Source organism: Psittacula echo, assembly GCF_963264785.1.
Source record: "Psittacula echo genome assembly, chromosome: 10".
Classification (NCBI taxonomy): Eukaryota; Metazoa; Chordata; class Aves; order Psittaciformes; family Psittacidae; genus Psittacula; species Psittacula echo.
In genome coordinates, this window is record NC_137741.1 from 12,495,943 (window position 1) to 12,511,990 (window position 16,048).

General features: G+C 40.2%; 1 protein-coding gene across 6 annotated transcripts; it reads right to left on the minus strand.

Moving 5' to 3' along the window:
• Positions 1 to 10,259: 10,259 nt before the first annotated feature.
• Positions 10,260 to 14,670, minus strand: LOC308225657 (UPF0235 protein C15orf40 homolog; the record flags this gene model as incomplete). Of its 6 annotated transcripts, none has more annotated exons than XM_080626727.1 (4): positions 10,260 to 10,386; positions 11,238 to 11,367; positions 13,293 to 13,420; positions 14,353 to 14,617. In XM_080626727.1, 3 exons carry the CDS (start codon positions 14,615 to 14,617, stop codon positions 11,275 to 11,277), a joined length of 486 nt encoding a protein of 161 aa, XP_080482853.1. In that variant the 3' UTR covers positions 10,260 to 10,386; positions 11,238 to 11,274. The 6 variants fall into 6 exon arrangements, with proteins under 6 accessions (XP_080482853.1, XP_080482854.1, XP_080482856.1 ...); XM_080626728.1 differs by having other exon boundaries at positions 10,319 to 10,440; XM_080626730.1 differs by lacking the exon at positions 10,260 to 10,386 and having other exon boundaries at positions 10,548 to 11,367; positions 14,353 to 14,479; positions 14,552 to 14,670.
• Between the last annotated feature and the right edge of the window lie 1,378 nt (positions 14,671 to 16,048).

Consider the following 16,048-nt stretch of genomic DNA (forward strand, 5'->3'; position numbering starts at 1 on the left):
ATTTCATTTAACGCAATAAATTGTTTACCTTGTGTCCACATCTTACTCTGTCTCCAAGTCAAATTAACACATCACATCAGGTTAAAATAAGCAATATTCCATGAATACTGATACAGGCCACAATGTGATTATACTAAAATCAGTTTATAAATCCTCTTCATTGGCTCTTTGTCAGGAAACTTTACTACACACAAAAGGAAGTAAAGGAAAAAACCAAAATCAAACATAGTATGCTTAAAGAACAATTAAAATGGGTACTTTAATTCACCTTTGTAACCTCCTAAAAGCTTTCAAATTTACACGGTTTTAAATTATAATGATTTTGACAAAAAAAAATTCCCCTATGAAAAGTATTAGCAGGAAATTGAAAAGCTGAAGGAAAATTAAATTACATTTTTTTTCCATTTGTTAGAGTAGGCTCTAACTGTGTGGTGGAAAAGGTACTTATCATGCACAGCCTGTCCTTCCCTTTGGATGCTCTCTTCCAATTTGGACTGGAGGCACTGTGTATTAAAGGATCATTAACCAAAGTCATACATCATCTCTCCCTCACAAATGAATACCGCAAACACTACAACAGCCACAGAGACAGTATAATCAGGGCTTAGTGTAGACCTTGTGGCTTCCACATGACAGAGTAGGCAGACTAAAACACCCAAAAGAAGTAATTTTTCTCCTAAAGAAGCCCCACCCTAAAGAAAGGGCAAGGCAATGGTCTATGTCATGTGCAAAGTACAGAAACCTCACACCCCTCTGGCCCTGTGGACCCTGCCACCTTCAGTCTTAGCATAGCCAACAGTATTACCTGGCTTCTAGATGGATAATGTTCTTATCCATTGTACTTACACAAAGTTTCAGGCATGTAACAGGAGCTTTACACTGTGAACACAGGATGGAAGAAAACATGAGACAAATACCACTTTACACTGGCTTAAACAAATCATGATACTGGGACTGAGTATTGTTTTATGAAACAAAGGGCTGGAACGTAAAGTATCAGTGTCATGTCATGGTTTCACATCAGCACACGCCAAGAAAAATTGACGTGTAGTCATAACACTGGCTGTATAGATTTATAAAGCAATCAGATCCCATGGTGAGAAGCATACTGAGGTATATGGAAGAATTGCTTTCTTCATAGTTATATGCCTGTTTCTGGCATTAAATGCAGTATCTCTGACTACTAAATGCAGTCAGATGCAGTGCAATTCCAAAATTACAGAAAACTGATTTTTAAACAGGAATTAATTTAGTTTCAGTTTCTCCCACATAAACCTGTCTTCTGTATGGCACCTTTGGCCCTTTGCACACCCAGCAGTTTGGAAATCATTTTAGGCTGCTCTTTTTGCCATAAAAACAGAGGAACACAACACCTGGGTAGTGAAGAAAACCGAGCAAGATTTTCATCTCCTTCTAGGAGTCTCATGATCTACTCCTTCCATTACTATTTAATGGTACTATAATTACTGTAAGTCTCTAGTGTTCAGAATAACCACAAAACAAACACAGCCTTGATTATGCTGCTCTTATTATTTGTATTACAATGGCAACAAGAGAATTCGAGCTTTCCAAAAGAGCAGAGGAGTTTGCATCTCCAAGAACCTGCATCTAATCTAGAATTAGAATTTGTAGGTTATTAGAAACAAGAAAGACTGGGGGAAAGGGTCAAAACACAGAGGTTTCTATACCTGGTTCATATGCTCTGATTTACTTTAGAAGTCTGACATTCTTGTTTGGAAAATATTCTGTCCTTCATGAAACTGGACACAAAGATAATCAGCAGCCATAGTCTCTAGAATGGGTTCAAGCCTTTTTGTTTAAGGCAAGCTCTTCTCTAAAATCTTTAAATACAGCTATCTCCCCGGCTGCCAACCCAATATTCACAACAGTCTTAAGAGCTTATTTTCTCCTGCCAAACCTGCCTACAGTCACACTTTTTTGTTGCAACTAAGAAGTCACAGATTTATTTATCCTCTGTAACTGTGGGCTGTGTTTATCCTCTAAAACTGAACAGGCATGTAGCAGTAGACCAAAGGCTCCTTTGTGGAGAAATCACATCATTTTGGAACAAACAACGATGGGTGTCTCTTCTGCTCACTGCTGTTCGCAGACAGTAAAGCAAAAGAAAACAAGTGTTTGATTTACCCTCTCACATACTATACTATTGAGTGAGTCAGTTAATCAGAATTTTACCATTACTGAGTGACTTTACTTAAACATTGAAGTGACACCCTTCTGGTATTTGCACTTTCTCAACAATGGAAATTAATACAGCAGAGGGACTAGGTCTAAAATTCAGAGATGAAAGGTGGAAATGACAGGCATGAATTTCTCAGAGTTCAAATTTCCCTTCTAATTAGAGTCTTAACGCTTTCTTTTCTGACACAGAAAGTGTCTCATTTTGAGATGATTTTTAATGCAGTCCACAGTTATCTTCCCCTGCAGAGCAAACTCTCACCATATCTACTAACCTGAATGAGCAATTCTGGCAGCAGCTCCTCCCGCTGCAAAAAGCTGAAGGCTGGGCTCCCAGAGCTGCCAATTTAGCCTAATGGAAACCTGTGGGAGATTTCACAATGCTTTGGACAAAGCTTTGCAGACAAGACAATACCCTAGGAGTTGCAGTTGGACAACTCTGGTGTCAAGGGGATGTGCCAGCCTCTCACAGCAATTACAAAGTGTTAGCCCTGACTTGCTGTGAAGGATAATAGTTCAGTCACCAAAATGAAAAAACACTGGCAAACTGTAGCTACCTTTGTAGAATCAATTTACTTAAATGACACGGGATGGCAGAATAGATGAACTAGTTATGAGCAGCTTATCAACTTTTCCACCTGAGTTTGTGTTTTAACCCACAAAACTGAAAAACAACAGCATCAGTAGATGCTCCTTCTATATCACACATCAATGTCATCTACATGAATCTATCATTTCAGAAGATGAATCTTTCCTTCTTGAAAAATTTCAGACTGGCATTTAAGGGCTCAGGATTCACACTAAGGTGGCCATAGGTAATATCTTTTTCCTCACCTAGAGTCACAGATAGCAAGTAAAAAATAACTGTGAAAGTTATATTGCAGATTATTAGATTTACAGGCTTTGAAAACCTGGCAGGTTTTTTCCCCATTCTGACTTGAGTGGTAAACTAAGCAGAGCAGGTGCTATAAAATATGTAGTCTCTCACACCCTCCATTCTGTGCATGTTCCTCCCCAGTAGAGTTTAGAAGCAGCAATATACTTCCAACAAGCCAAGCAAAATTGTTCCTAGCCCAATAAATGGCATCAATGTAAATTATTCCCTTTCCTCTTCTCTCATGTTCTATTTTCTTTATTTTAGGATTGGAAAAGTTCATCTAGTATGCAAACCCAAGCATCAAACAAACAAGTTCTGTTTCTCAGAGAGTCTACTCAAGATACCTCCTACTGGATAACCACAGGACAAAGCCTAAAACCCACCCTGGAAGTAGCTGAGACCTGAAAATGAACTAACAGAAATTGCTTATTAAAGTTTATAAGCCCGACTGTGTAAAGCTTGGAGCACTTCACTAAACTCTTTCCCAGGTAAAAAGATTCACTGATGCAAGGAGGAATTAAATGCAGCTGAGCAAAGTTTTTTTATAGGAAATATTATTAAATACCATTTCCCATCTAACATACTTTCATGGAACTTTTCTTTGCAGCCTTGTAATATGAACAGTTGTGCAGAAAATGTTTCTTGTGGAGACCTATCTTACAGCAAGATCAGAGAAGAAGATACTTCCAAATTCAGATTTGCAATGGCAAGCCCATAAAGCTGGCAGAAAGGCTTATGGCAAGCTCTGGTATTACACGTTCTTTTTGTCCTTGTTTCTCTAAGTACATAACACATGCATACAACACCTCCACTGACAGGCTCCCTTAGTTTTGCAGATTTAGGATTTACATAATTTTCAAACTACTGAAAGGTGTGTTTAGTTAGATCTTACACCCTCTCCTTACAGAGACAGGCATTTGGCCACTGAAAGACTGGTCTTGCCAAACATTCACAATGTAATGACAGCTATTGTCAAGTTAGTTTTCAGATACTCTAATGTCACATTTATATTTCACCAGAAATATTGCCTGGTACTGTATTAGCAAAGAAAAAAGTTTACTTCAGTCACTACTGTGAGGGTGGTGAGGCCAAGAGAAGTTGTGGCTGCCCCATCTCTGGCAGCGTTAAAGGCCAGGTTGGATGGGGCTTGGAGCAACGCGGTCTAGTGGAAGTTGTCGCTGGCCATAGCAGGTGGCTGGAACTAGATGTTCTTTAGGCCCCTTCCAACCCAAACCATATGATTCTGTATGTGAGAGCAATCATAGCAAATGGAAGTCATACAGTTTGAGAGCATCATTGTATGCTGATCATCTTTGAAAAATATTTAACAAAAGGCTCCTTGGTCTGCAGCTGAACCTGAACTCAGTGAGGAATTAACTGAGCAGAATCAGAAATTCTCATTAAGTGAAATTAGCCAAGTGCAATTTGCCTGGCTGGTCCCCTCTATGTATTAGCATTTATGTTCAGCCAGTGATGAGCTTAATCAGTTTTTTTTAAACAAAAAGAAAAAATCCTCCCCTAAACCCATAAACTTATCAGATTGATTAGTACCAGATTGCACTTCCATTGTAAAAAGGCAGCTAAAACATGAAGAAAATTGTCTTTTCAGAACTGCATCCTAATAGCTAATAGCAATCTTTCCCCATAGCAGGAACATGAGCTCACATATGTGCTAGCTGATTGCTGTCAGATTTACTGAAGACAAAAGGAGGCATTTCATTAAAGGGCAAATACCAGAGGGCTATACAGAGCTGCTGCAGCTGTGGAAGGGACAGGTTTGCCCTCCCATTGCAAAGATTGTATCACAAGGTCCTCCCCTCCTTCTCTCCCCCCCTTACACAGTGAATGCACCTCAAAGAGCTGTCAGGCCCAAGAAACAGCAAAAAGCAAAGCAGTAGCATCTAAGGACATAAGTGTCAGCAACAACGCTGATGTGACAAATAAAGAGCAGAAACAACTCCATAGAGCCTGGTCCTGCTGGAGGGCACTTACCTGAAACAACAGCAGCAAAACTGAATGCGAGAGGCAACAAGAGGGCATGTGAACCAGGGCCCAGAGATTTCATGAAGGTGGCAGTTTGAGCTGAACATGTGCAGCAATATTGCTATCAGATTTAACCCCACAGACCTTCTGAATATCAGAAAAGAAGCAGAAAACTTCACACCTTTTAAGACAAGCTACTGAAAGTAGCACCAGTAAACAAAGGTTCCATATAAATAATTTTGTTTAGAAAATTCAACCTGCTTTCAGGCAGATGGACACCAAGTATGTCCTAACATGTACTGAGAGCTCTGAATTGTTTTTATAAGTTATGCCTCAATGCATCCTGGTTTGCAAAACACCACAGCAGTGAAAGCTGGTCAAAGGAACAACATGCTGCAGCCCTCCCCATGTGCACTGCACACCTACTGGGTAAGAGGAAAAGGGAAACTTAATGACAGTCACCCCAGAATTATATTTTGTAACCCCAGTTATTACTTTAAGGCAGACAACTCTTATCTGAGCAGCACAAAATGACACTTTGACCCTCTGCTGCTCATTCCAACATTCTTTTAAGTCTATGGTTAACTGTTCTCATTACAGCATGTTTCTATAGTGACCAACTGCTAAATTAATACTCAGTGTATTTCCCCTTCTACCTGCCTTAGTCCAGACTTGGAAACTCAAAGTGTTATTTAAAACATTCCAAAAACTGAGCCTTGAGCTGCAGTAAGATGGTATGGTAGACTACTTCATCACTCTAACTTCCCACCTCTTGAAACAATACAAAACCAGATAAATGCATCATTTATAAATGAAAGCAAAATTCTTCATGGCTTACTAACAATAACTTGAAAAGCTAATATGTAAAGGGCTAGGAAAAAATGAATTGCCAGTACCTTAGAGAAATATCAGACTCCTACTTTCAGGCAAGTACTTAATTTCTTCAGCAGCTTTTTGACTGTTTATTGTGCCTTGGTTACATTAAGAGTACTTTGCCTCAAGTGCAGCAGCCTTCCTAGAGAATAATAATCAAGCTTTATGTGGAGGTAAAGCACTGTGTTCCCAGGAGACAGAGGAGCACACCGCTATAATACATGGCAATGAATCATCCTCCTGACATAAAGACTAAAAGCATTAAGAGACGAATGTAGTAGGTTGAAGTAAAAAAAATTAAAAAGGGACTCAACTGGTTCAAGTTTTACATATGCAAATAAACACTATGAGGGGAAAACACAGTGAGACATGTAAAGTAATGAGCAGAAAGATCAGGTGTATCTATCTTCCTGGAAGCTGAAAGAAGGAAGATATTAAACTGTGCTTTCTGGTAAATTGCCACTGCCAGTTATTGACAAAGTTGTCAATTATACAGGATTATTTAGACTGATGATACCTGAAGAAATGGGGATTTAGAAACACTTGGGAGTAATAGGAGAGATAGGAATATGCTGCAGATGATAAATGGAATGGATTGAAAGTAAAAGAGCAAAGAGGCCAGCTTCAGCGAGAATAATTCAATATCCTTCATTAGCGTGTTACAGTACTGCAGTGAAACTATGTACCTACTTTCAAAGCTGGATTTTAAAAAACAAATGTAACCAAGTGGATGAAAGACCAAGAATGTTTTATGCTATCAGACTGCTTGGCATAGAAATTATTCAGGTGACTTCTACTTTGCTAATGTTTAGATAACTTAATTAAATGCACTGACTGCCCAGATCTGTAAACAGTAAAATATTAAATCATCATTAGGCAGATTTTACTGAAATCAGTCAGACAATGCATTAGGAAAGAGGACAGTGTTTGAGTCAATAGTAAGATTTCAAGTAATTTAGTAATCATGTAGCTTGACACACATGGATAAAGCAGGGACCAACAACTAAAAGCACAGTAGCAGCTGGCACTACAATGTTTTTTAACTGGTCTAGAAGTAAGAGTTAAGTTATATTTTGAAACAGGGGATGTGAAAAGTGTTTTTGAAAGTATTGGATGAGCCTCCTACAAGATCACAAAGGTCCGTTATATTAAAAGCATACTCTGCTGCAGAGGTAGGGTTATTTGCTGACAGTTTTCTCAATAGAATGAAAGGTATTTCACTGTGCTCATGAAGAGGTTGACAGGTTAGGATTTCAATACAAGATTTGAAAGAGCTAGGCCTAAATTACAGTTTTGGCATTGATTTGTTTGGTCTCACATAAGCTGCTTAACTCTTCTGTACTTGACTTCTGATATACAGCAATTCCTGCTTCCCAGGCATTTCACAGGGATACATGTATCCACAACCAAGGTATTACAGACATAATCAGAAGACTGCATGAAAAAAAATTATGTAAGAGGCTCTCAGGTATCAGATACATCAACACCCCTGTGTTATTTATATTACCCTTTTAAAATTACTTTGCTTACTCATATTAAACAAATTCTCTATTCCCAGCATGTAAAGGCCTTATGTGCCACACTGCTGGCACTAATTCAGTCTTAAGTGAGGCAGGGCACTAATACCAGGAGAACTTAATTTTCATCCCTTAGCTTTGATGGCTACTGTGGCTTCCATCTACCATGGCTTTTTCCACATAATCACTGTGGCCTCAACTAAATAATGCCTTGAGCAACAGAAGCCAGGACTTAAGTACATGCCACCAAGAATACTTCTACTTCCTAAGAAGCAACGCTAAAAACCAGCCAACTGCAACAAGTTTTGAAAAAAATACTGTACGATGACTGAATTAGACAAATTAAAGTGAGTTTTAAATGCCGTAGTACAGTTCAGATGGCAAAAAAAAAAAAAAAAAAAGTCTTTGGTTTGGCCAAGCACAGTCAGTATTAAACAAGTATCTCCTCCCTCCCCACACATACATACTCATAAATGCAATGGAAAACAGAAGTGCAACAGGGAGAAGTGCACAGTGGCTGTTTTCCCGAAGTCTAATAAACTTCCCAGCTGAACAGTACTGGAGTTCTGATTGACAAGTGATAAATACGATATTATGCCTGGCCCACATTACATAGAAATGACAGCATAATACACTGAAGGCACCCTATGTGTCTTCAAGTTACTTTTACTGATTAGGAAGAAAAGATGCAGAACGCCAACTGAAGGTGGGTAAGAAAGGTGAAACCTGTGAAGCAGAAAGTAGCAAAGACTAGGCAGAACATGATGACAAAACAGAGAGGGAACTGAAAGATTAAACTGGCTACTGTTGTAGGTAACCATCATTGAGGACCAATACATTTCAGAGACTGTACCTGCCTACACAGCTCCTCCCTCAATCTGGGTCTGAAGTCATGGGAAAGTGTAATACATTATTTTGATATAGTATATAATAATGTAACACATTGTATTGACTTCAAAAGAAATCTTTATAATGGCTGTTGCAGCATCAACTCAAAATAGAATTTATACACGTGGGATTCCTCAGTCTTTGGATTGCTGTTTTCTACTCGAATTAAAAATAAGTTTTGGAAATAAAACAAAACAAACAAAACAAAAACAACCAACAATCTATCCATGAGCACTTAATTTAGCTTGCTTTGCCTTAATTTTTCTGTAAGACACGGTACCCCTCTGCTGGGCAAGAACAGACAAAACAGCAAGGAGCAGTGAACCAAAACTGACTGTGCAGTAAAACAAAACCAGCCTGTACAGACTAAAGAGGATAAGTAAAAAAGGGCACCTGAGGCAATGTGTGGCTGACCAAAAACCTGAGAAAATAAAGAGCCCAGATGTAGACCATTAAGCAAACAGCATTCACAATTTAGACTTGGTTCTCCAAACAAGAAGGTGACATTTTTCAAAGCATCTTCAAAATGAGTCACCTGGAAGGAGTTGTCATCTTGACAAGCACAAGTTCTCCCAGCCTAAAACCAATTGTTGCAATATTTAGGATAACAGGAAGCAGAAATAATTTCTTCAAGCAAAGATTTTTGTCCAGAAAAAAAAAAATTATCACAGAATCACAGAATCCCGAGGGTTGGAAGGGACCTCAAAAGATCATCTAGTCCAACCCCCCTGCAAGAGCAGAGTAACCTAGAGTACATCACATAGGAACTTGTCCAGCTGGGCCTTGAATATCTCCAACGTAGGAGACTCCACAACCCCCCTGGGCAATCTGTTCCAGTGCTCTGTCACTCTCACAGTGAAGACCTCTTATGACCTCTTATGCTCCAGTGTACATCATTACCCCTTGTCCTATCACTGGACATCACTGAGAAAAGCCTAGCTCCATCATCCTGACATTCACCTTTTACATATTTGTAAACATTGATGAGGTCACCCCTCAGTCTCCTCTTCTCCAAGCTAAAGAGACCCAGCTCCCTCAGCCTCTCCTCATAAGGGAGATCATCACCCTTAATCATCTTTGTGGGTCTGCACTGGACTCTTTCAAGCAATTCCCTGTCCTTCTTGAACTTAGGGGCCCAGAACTGGACACAATATTCCAGATGCGGCCTAACCAAGGCAGAGTAGAGGGGGAGGAGAACCTCTCTTGACCTACTAACCACACCCTTTCTAATGCACCCTAGGATGCCATTGGCCTTCTTGGCCACAAGGGCACAGTGCTGGCTCATGGTCATCCTCCTATCCACCAGGACCCCGAGGTCCCTTTACCCCTTCACTACTTTCCAGCAGGTCAACCACCAACCTGTACTGGTACATGGGGTTGTTCTTCCCCAGATGCAAGACTCTACACTTGCCCTTGTTGAATTTCATCAAGTTTCTCCCCGCCCAACTCTCCAGCCTATCCAGGTCTCGCTGAATGGCAACACAGCCTTCTGGTGTGTCAGCCACTCCTCCCAGTTTAGTGTCATCAGCGAACTTGCTGAGGGTACATTCAGTTCCCTCATCCAGGTTGTTGGCAAAAATATTAAACAGCACTGGTCCCAGCACCGACCCCTGAGGGACTCCACTAGCCACAGACTAGTGACTATAAATTATCACTATAACACTATAAAGTATGAGCTATGAAGCCTGGTAAAGAAATTCAGCTGGAACTTACGCATACATAACACATTGTTTTCCAGGAGAAAGTAATCAAATGTTCAGAGCAGTTTTTTACTTTACGTATTACATTTTTATAATATATATATTTTAAACATCACAACCATAGTAGATAGGACAACTTCAGATACTAGCAGTGATGCTGATGAACAAGCAAACTCTTACATGTGCTATATCACTTATGTTTTAACACTAGTCAAAACTTACTCTGACCTCTGAAGCATGATAGGGAGAGAAGTTCAGTTTCTTCTTAGTTGTTCTCATTAGCAGGAAGACTGGAATATAGTTGCCCATTTTCTTTCAGACTTCTGTTCTACAGATGACTCTGCTCAGTTCTCTGTAGGTTGGAATACTACTGATTTTTAAACCAAAGATAGATTGCAAAAAAGCCCTGTTTAAAAATAACATTCTAATAAGCAACTTTGAGGAAATACTAATTCTTTTTTTTGCTTGTTTGTTTTTTAAATATAAACACACAAAAGAGTTTGATATTTTTTTTACTCCTTTTATTAAAAACAGTCATTACACTTGACATACATTTGGCAAAGACACATGACTGTATCTCTGCTTTTCAGGAAACTAATTACAGACCATTCCAAAGTGACCTCCTGTGTGCAGTTACCGGGCTCTGCATCAGGTTTTTATATTGCAAACTTCCGGTTTGGTTTCAGTTGTTCAGGTGATTCTGCTTTTAGATTACATGTGTGATCAACAGCAGCCTACTGGCTTCAAATACGTCTGTTTTACATGTATGTGCACACATGTAGTGCAAAACTGCACCCAGTACTTGCTGCTTGGTACTGAAGAGAACACTCCTCTAGGGTCTTTACCATCAGACAGACTCATCCTCATGAAAACTCACGAAGTTTGTCAGTCCAAGCCCTTCACTATGTTAACCAAAGTTTGCTTCACTAAGAAACAACTTTTCTAAACCATTTGCATAGGAACCAGAAAGAGGACACATCTTACCAACAGGAAACTCCAGAGGGAAAAAAAAAAAAAAGACTGTAGCAACAGATGCAGAAACAGAGCCTCAGTAAAGACAAGTTTTGCTAACCAAACCCACACAAAACTGTACAGCAGCTCTATTGGGGGGGGGGGGGAGGGCGAAGAAGTGTTCTTCCCTAGTCATTACCCACATTCTCAACAGGACAAGATTTACATCAGAAATAGTGTCAGTCCATTTACCAAGTTGCATTTTCCTATTTCCCACTCTTGGTTTAGGTCAACTGGAAGCTTCTTTTTTCAGTTTTTCTAAAACCTCATCTGGTGTCATCGATACCACAATCTTCACCACTTTTTCACGTGATTTACCACCCTAGGTTAGACACACACACACAAAAACATCTTTCAGAGAATCACCACCAAATATACATAGCAAAAAAATCTCACTGTAACACCAATGTATCAGGTACTTTAAAAATAATTCTGAAAGTGGGGATATGCAGAATTAACAGCAGTAAGTGAGAGCTCATCCATGGCCTTTCTCGTTATTTGGAAGATGGAAAACAATGTCTTATCTACTCTCCTTTTAAAACTGGATACAGGTCCCAGAGCATGCCCTGGATTGATGCTCTTTTTAAAGGCAAAAAGCAAGGAGTGCTAAGTTTCTGTAATTTACTCGTATCATCTAGAAGCAAGATGCCAACTAATTTGCATTTTTGTTTCTAAAAAGTGAGTATATACATATATTTGATAACTGTGTACTTTCAGATCTTTCTTCAGAGTTATCCCTCTCAGATTATTAGCTACTCTTGAGTTCTAAGGTTGATAACATCAACTAAATGGAAAGAAATCACAGCTTTTACACAGGAACTGGCAAACCTGGAGCCTCATTTCATATTGCCTGAAGACACAACTTTGCTACTAGTCAGTAACTGAAGAGAAACAAATTGCTCATTAATCTGCAGCCTGGCAAAAAGTTTGAAAGGCCCACAAGGGACATGCTGACAGATTAAAAAGTCCTTAAGTTTACCATATAGATATATACCATGGAATTTAAAATTGAATAGATTTTTTAAGCAGTCTAGCCAGTGCATGATGAAAATCAAGGCCCTTGATAGAAATCTGGTAACCTCAGTTTTATACTGCATCATTTCCATAATTTTCATAATTAGGCCTGGCTTTGTTAATATTAGCACTTATCATAATGCAAGTAGCAGGTAAGAGAGCAAGCAGTATCAAAAATCACTTGCTGTTTACACCTAGCAGATCGGGATGGAAAAATCTAAGCCACAGGTAAAATACACTTGACCACAATGCTTCACTGAGAACAAACATTGACTTGTGAAAAATAAATGCCACTCTGTAATTATTTGGGTACTATAGGTCAGAACAACTGAGTCAAGACGTCAGACAACATGGGCCCATTTCATATTCAACTCTGCTTAGCACTCACGAGAATAATCTAGTTAAACATGAACATCTCTTTAAGGTATAAAAACAGTTTTATCTGTAAAATGTTGATAAACAAATGAAGCAGTTTGCCCATGATTCAGGAGAAACAAGACTCAAATCTTTGCATCTCTAACTTTTGGCAACGGTGCTCAATTCATTGATCATGTTGCCATTTACCATTATCCTTTAACAGATTTCAACTACTGCATTAAACCAACAGACAAAAATAAAAAGCACAATTTTTCATTGTGCTCTAATGGTCATAAAGTATAAACGAATATAGCTGGAAAGACTGATTGCAAGTACAATGAATTAATAAAACTAATTATTTATTCAGTGCAATGAATAAAACAAAGAGCTTTCACTTGCCAAGTCAAGACATGTAAATTCTGATACAAAGAAACTCTTGAGGCCCAGCTATAATCCAAGTGCTTACATATGCCCTTGTTTATGTGTGATAGCTGTAATAAAATTTTCACTCAAATACAAAAGTAACTTTAAAAACCCAGTTATTAATAAAATGCAAATTCTCTGCAAAGCACAAATTTTGTGCACTGCATTTGACATGAAAACAAGAGGATCTTGGAAGAACACAAAAAACCATGAACTACACAGATCTGGAAAATATATCACAATGAGGACTACGGTGATTAAAGATCTCAAATCAGCTGTGGTCCCTCCTACGCTAGGTTTGTTCTCAATCAGTAATATACTTTTAAAGTATCTTTTTCACTGAACTTGGAGAGCAGCTTCCTGTACTGGACCAGTAAGTTTCAAAATATCAAATTTAAATTGCAGCAAGGCAAGACTGAAAGAAAAAAAAAGAAAAGAAAAAAAAGCAAATACCTTCTCTAATGTAACTTCATTCTTCTTCACTTCTAGCACCTTTGAGAGATAGCGACACAGCTCTGCATTGGCCTCCCCATCTGATGGAGGTGCAGCAATAGCTATACCTACTGCCTCTGCCGTCACATCTGCAATAAATAATTTAAGGATTTAATGCTCAAAATATTAAAAACATCTAGCTATTGTATCCTAAATATTAATGTTTATGGTTTTGAAATAATTTTAATTTAAACCCAAATAAACTTACAGATTAGCATGTCATTTTTACTCTTCACAAATTCCCTTAAATACATTAGTCAGTACACAGGTGATGACATGAGACAAAGAGAGAAGCCCTCAGCCATGAGCTACCAGTTTTCACACAACCAGGGCACTGTTTTAAGCCCCTCTCTCTGCTTCCCCTTCTGATGCAGGTGTAGTCCAGCTTGGCATCGTGTAGCATAACACAAATCAGGTTACCCCACCAAAAGCCATGATAAACCTGCCCAGAAAGATACGGCACCACCCACAGCTTCCTTATGTTGCCGACTGTGCCTGGATATTCTACTGCAGCCCAACTTGTTTGTTTCATACACACACCTCAACAAAAACCAGCTCTGATTTGTACATGAGGAAGCCCAGATTTGTAGAGGGAGGGCGCATTTATTAGATTAAGCTTTTATCGTTCAAATAAACCCCACAGCCTCTTGAAGTACAAATCGCATGCACATTACACACGGACTGCGATGCTGACCGAATGTGCTCATCTCAAGAAGTAGTAAGAAGAATTTACACCGTGCTCACTGCACCACCTAGCGAGGCCTGACCGGGAACGTGAAAGAGCCACTCTGGGCTCCATCTAAGTGTGAAATTACTGCTTCCGCTTTCTAGCGACCTTTCCCTCGCACACCTTAGGGAACAGAGATAAATCACAGACCTCGTTAACGCACTCGTTACACGAAGTTCTCTCCCGCTCCGGCCGCGCTCCTCGGACGAGGCGGCCGCAGCACCTCAGGCCCCCGCTGCACACGGCACCGTGTCCCGCCTGCTCCCGCGCCTCAGCAGGGCAGGCAGCACCTACCTGTAACGGCGCTGCTCCTGGCGCCAGGCTTGGCGCGAACCGCCACCCTCACGCAGCCGTCACCCGTAGCCGCCACCGGCCCCGCGGCAGCGCCCGGTTCCGCCGGCCCCTTCCCGGCTCCTTTGCCCTGAAACAGAACAAACGCGGTCACCGGGGGGGCCTCCCGGCTCGCTTCCCCCCAGGGCCCGCCCCCACACACCTTTCGGGGCATGGCCCCGCCGCCGCTCCGCACCGGCAGCCGACGGAAGCCTGCAAGGGCCGACATTGGGCGGCGAGGCCCTTCCGGCAACACCAGCGAGCTCCGCCCCTGGTCCCTCCTGCGCTGCGCCAGCACCGCCCGCTGTGGGCGGCACGGGCCGGAGCGGGCCGCTGACCCCGGCCGGGTGCCCAACCGCAGCCGCGCTCTGCGGCCACCGAGCGTAAAAAGCTCCGCTTGGGAGAAGAGAGTGCAAAACCTGTGCACAGCAGCTGGTTCCAAACACAGAGCGTGGTGTAAAGAGCGTGCTTTGAGACCTAGAGCACGCACTTAAAGAGAAATCAGGGAAGAGAAACAACGAGAGGTTTAGGTTTTTTCCTCCTGTGTTCTCAAATGATGACTCTAGTGTAATTCGGGGGAGGGTACAACATTTTGTACATTGAGACATTCTACTACAACACAGTACATACTGAAAGACACTGGATACTATATACATACATCAATTGCATCAAATTATCATATGCAATCTGCAAAACTAGTTGCACACAAATAATTCTTAGTTCATACTTTTTTTTAGTATTAGAATGCCCAGTGATAAAATATCATCAGTAGAAGTCTTGTATTCTCATTTTCACACTATACATTTTCCAGTAGGCACATACGTATATACAATGGCTATTTCCATAACCAGCTCTGTGTTCCAAAACAGCCCTTCTGAATTAAAATAGATTCTGGAACAACTTCGTTGTTGCTGAATTTGACTTCGGATTTCTTCAGTGCATCTGCAGGTATGCTCTGCCATGCTGAGTCCATTAGTTCTCTATGGCTTGTCCAAAACGGCAAAATGATGGCAATAGGAATCCAGCCTTGCTGATGTACTTCCAAAAAAGGAAAAAAACCCCAAAACAACCCAACCCCCCCCAAAAAAAACCACCAAAAAACCCCCAAAACAACACCCCCCCCAAAAAAAACAACCAACAACAACAAAAAACAACCCCAAACAACACACCCCTAAAGAACCAAAAAAACAAACACAAAAAGAAAAACCCAAAACAAATAGTAGCAATTCACATCCATATGGTCACTCTGAGGTCATATTGGAAAGAAGTATAAACTGGGACTACAGCAGTAGCTTTACTGTCATTTTAGGACAGGTTGGGGATAACATACACAAGAAGTTCATCATGAGTAAGGATTTTCCAGTTTAAAAAAAAAAAAAAAAAAAAAGAAAAAAAGAATTTTAGTACATGAGAAATAAAGGGATGAAAATACAAAGCAATTAATCAGAAGATACTATTTAAAACAATATACAGAGTACTTATTCCACTTCCTGTTTTGTCAAGAGGAAAAGCTAAATTACATTCTGCCAATAATTATGCAGACAGATCAGCTTTTCTGGTACCTCTCAAACAAATTTTGTTCTCACACATTCATGTAATTCTGCATAATTTTTAATTGCTGCCAACAGTGAGCTGAAGTCCACTGATACACTGACGCATT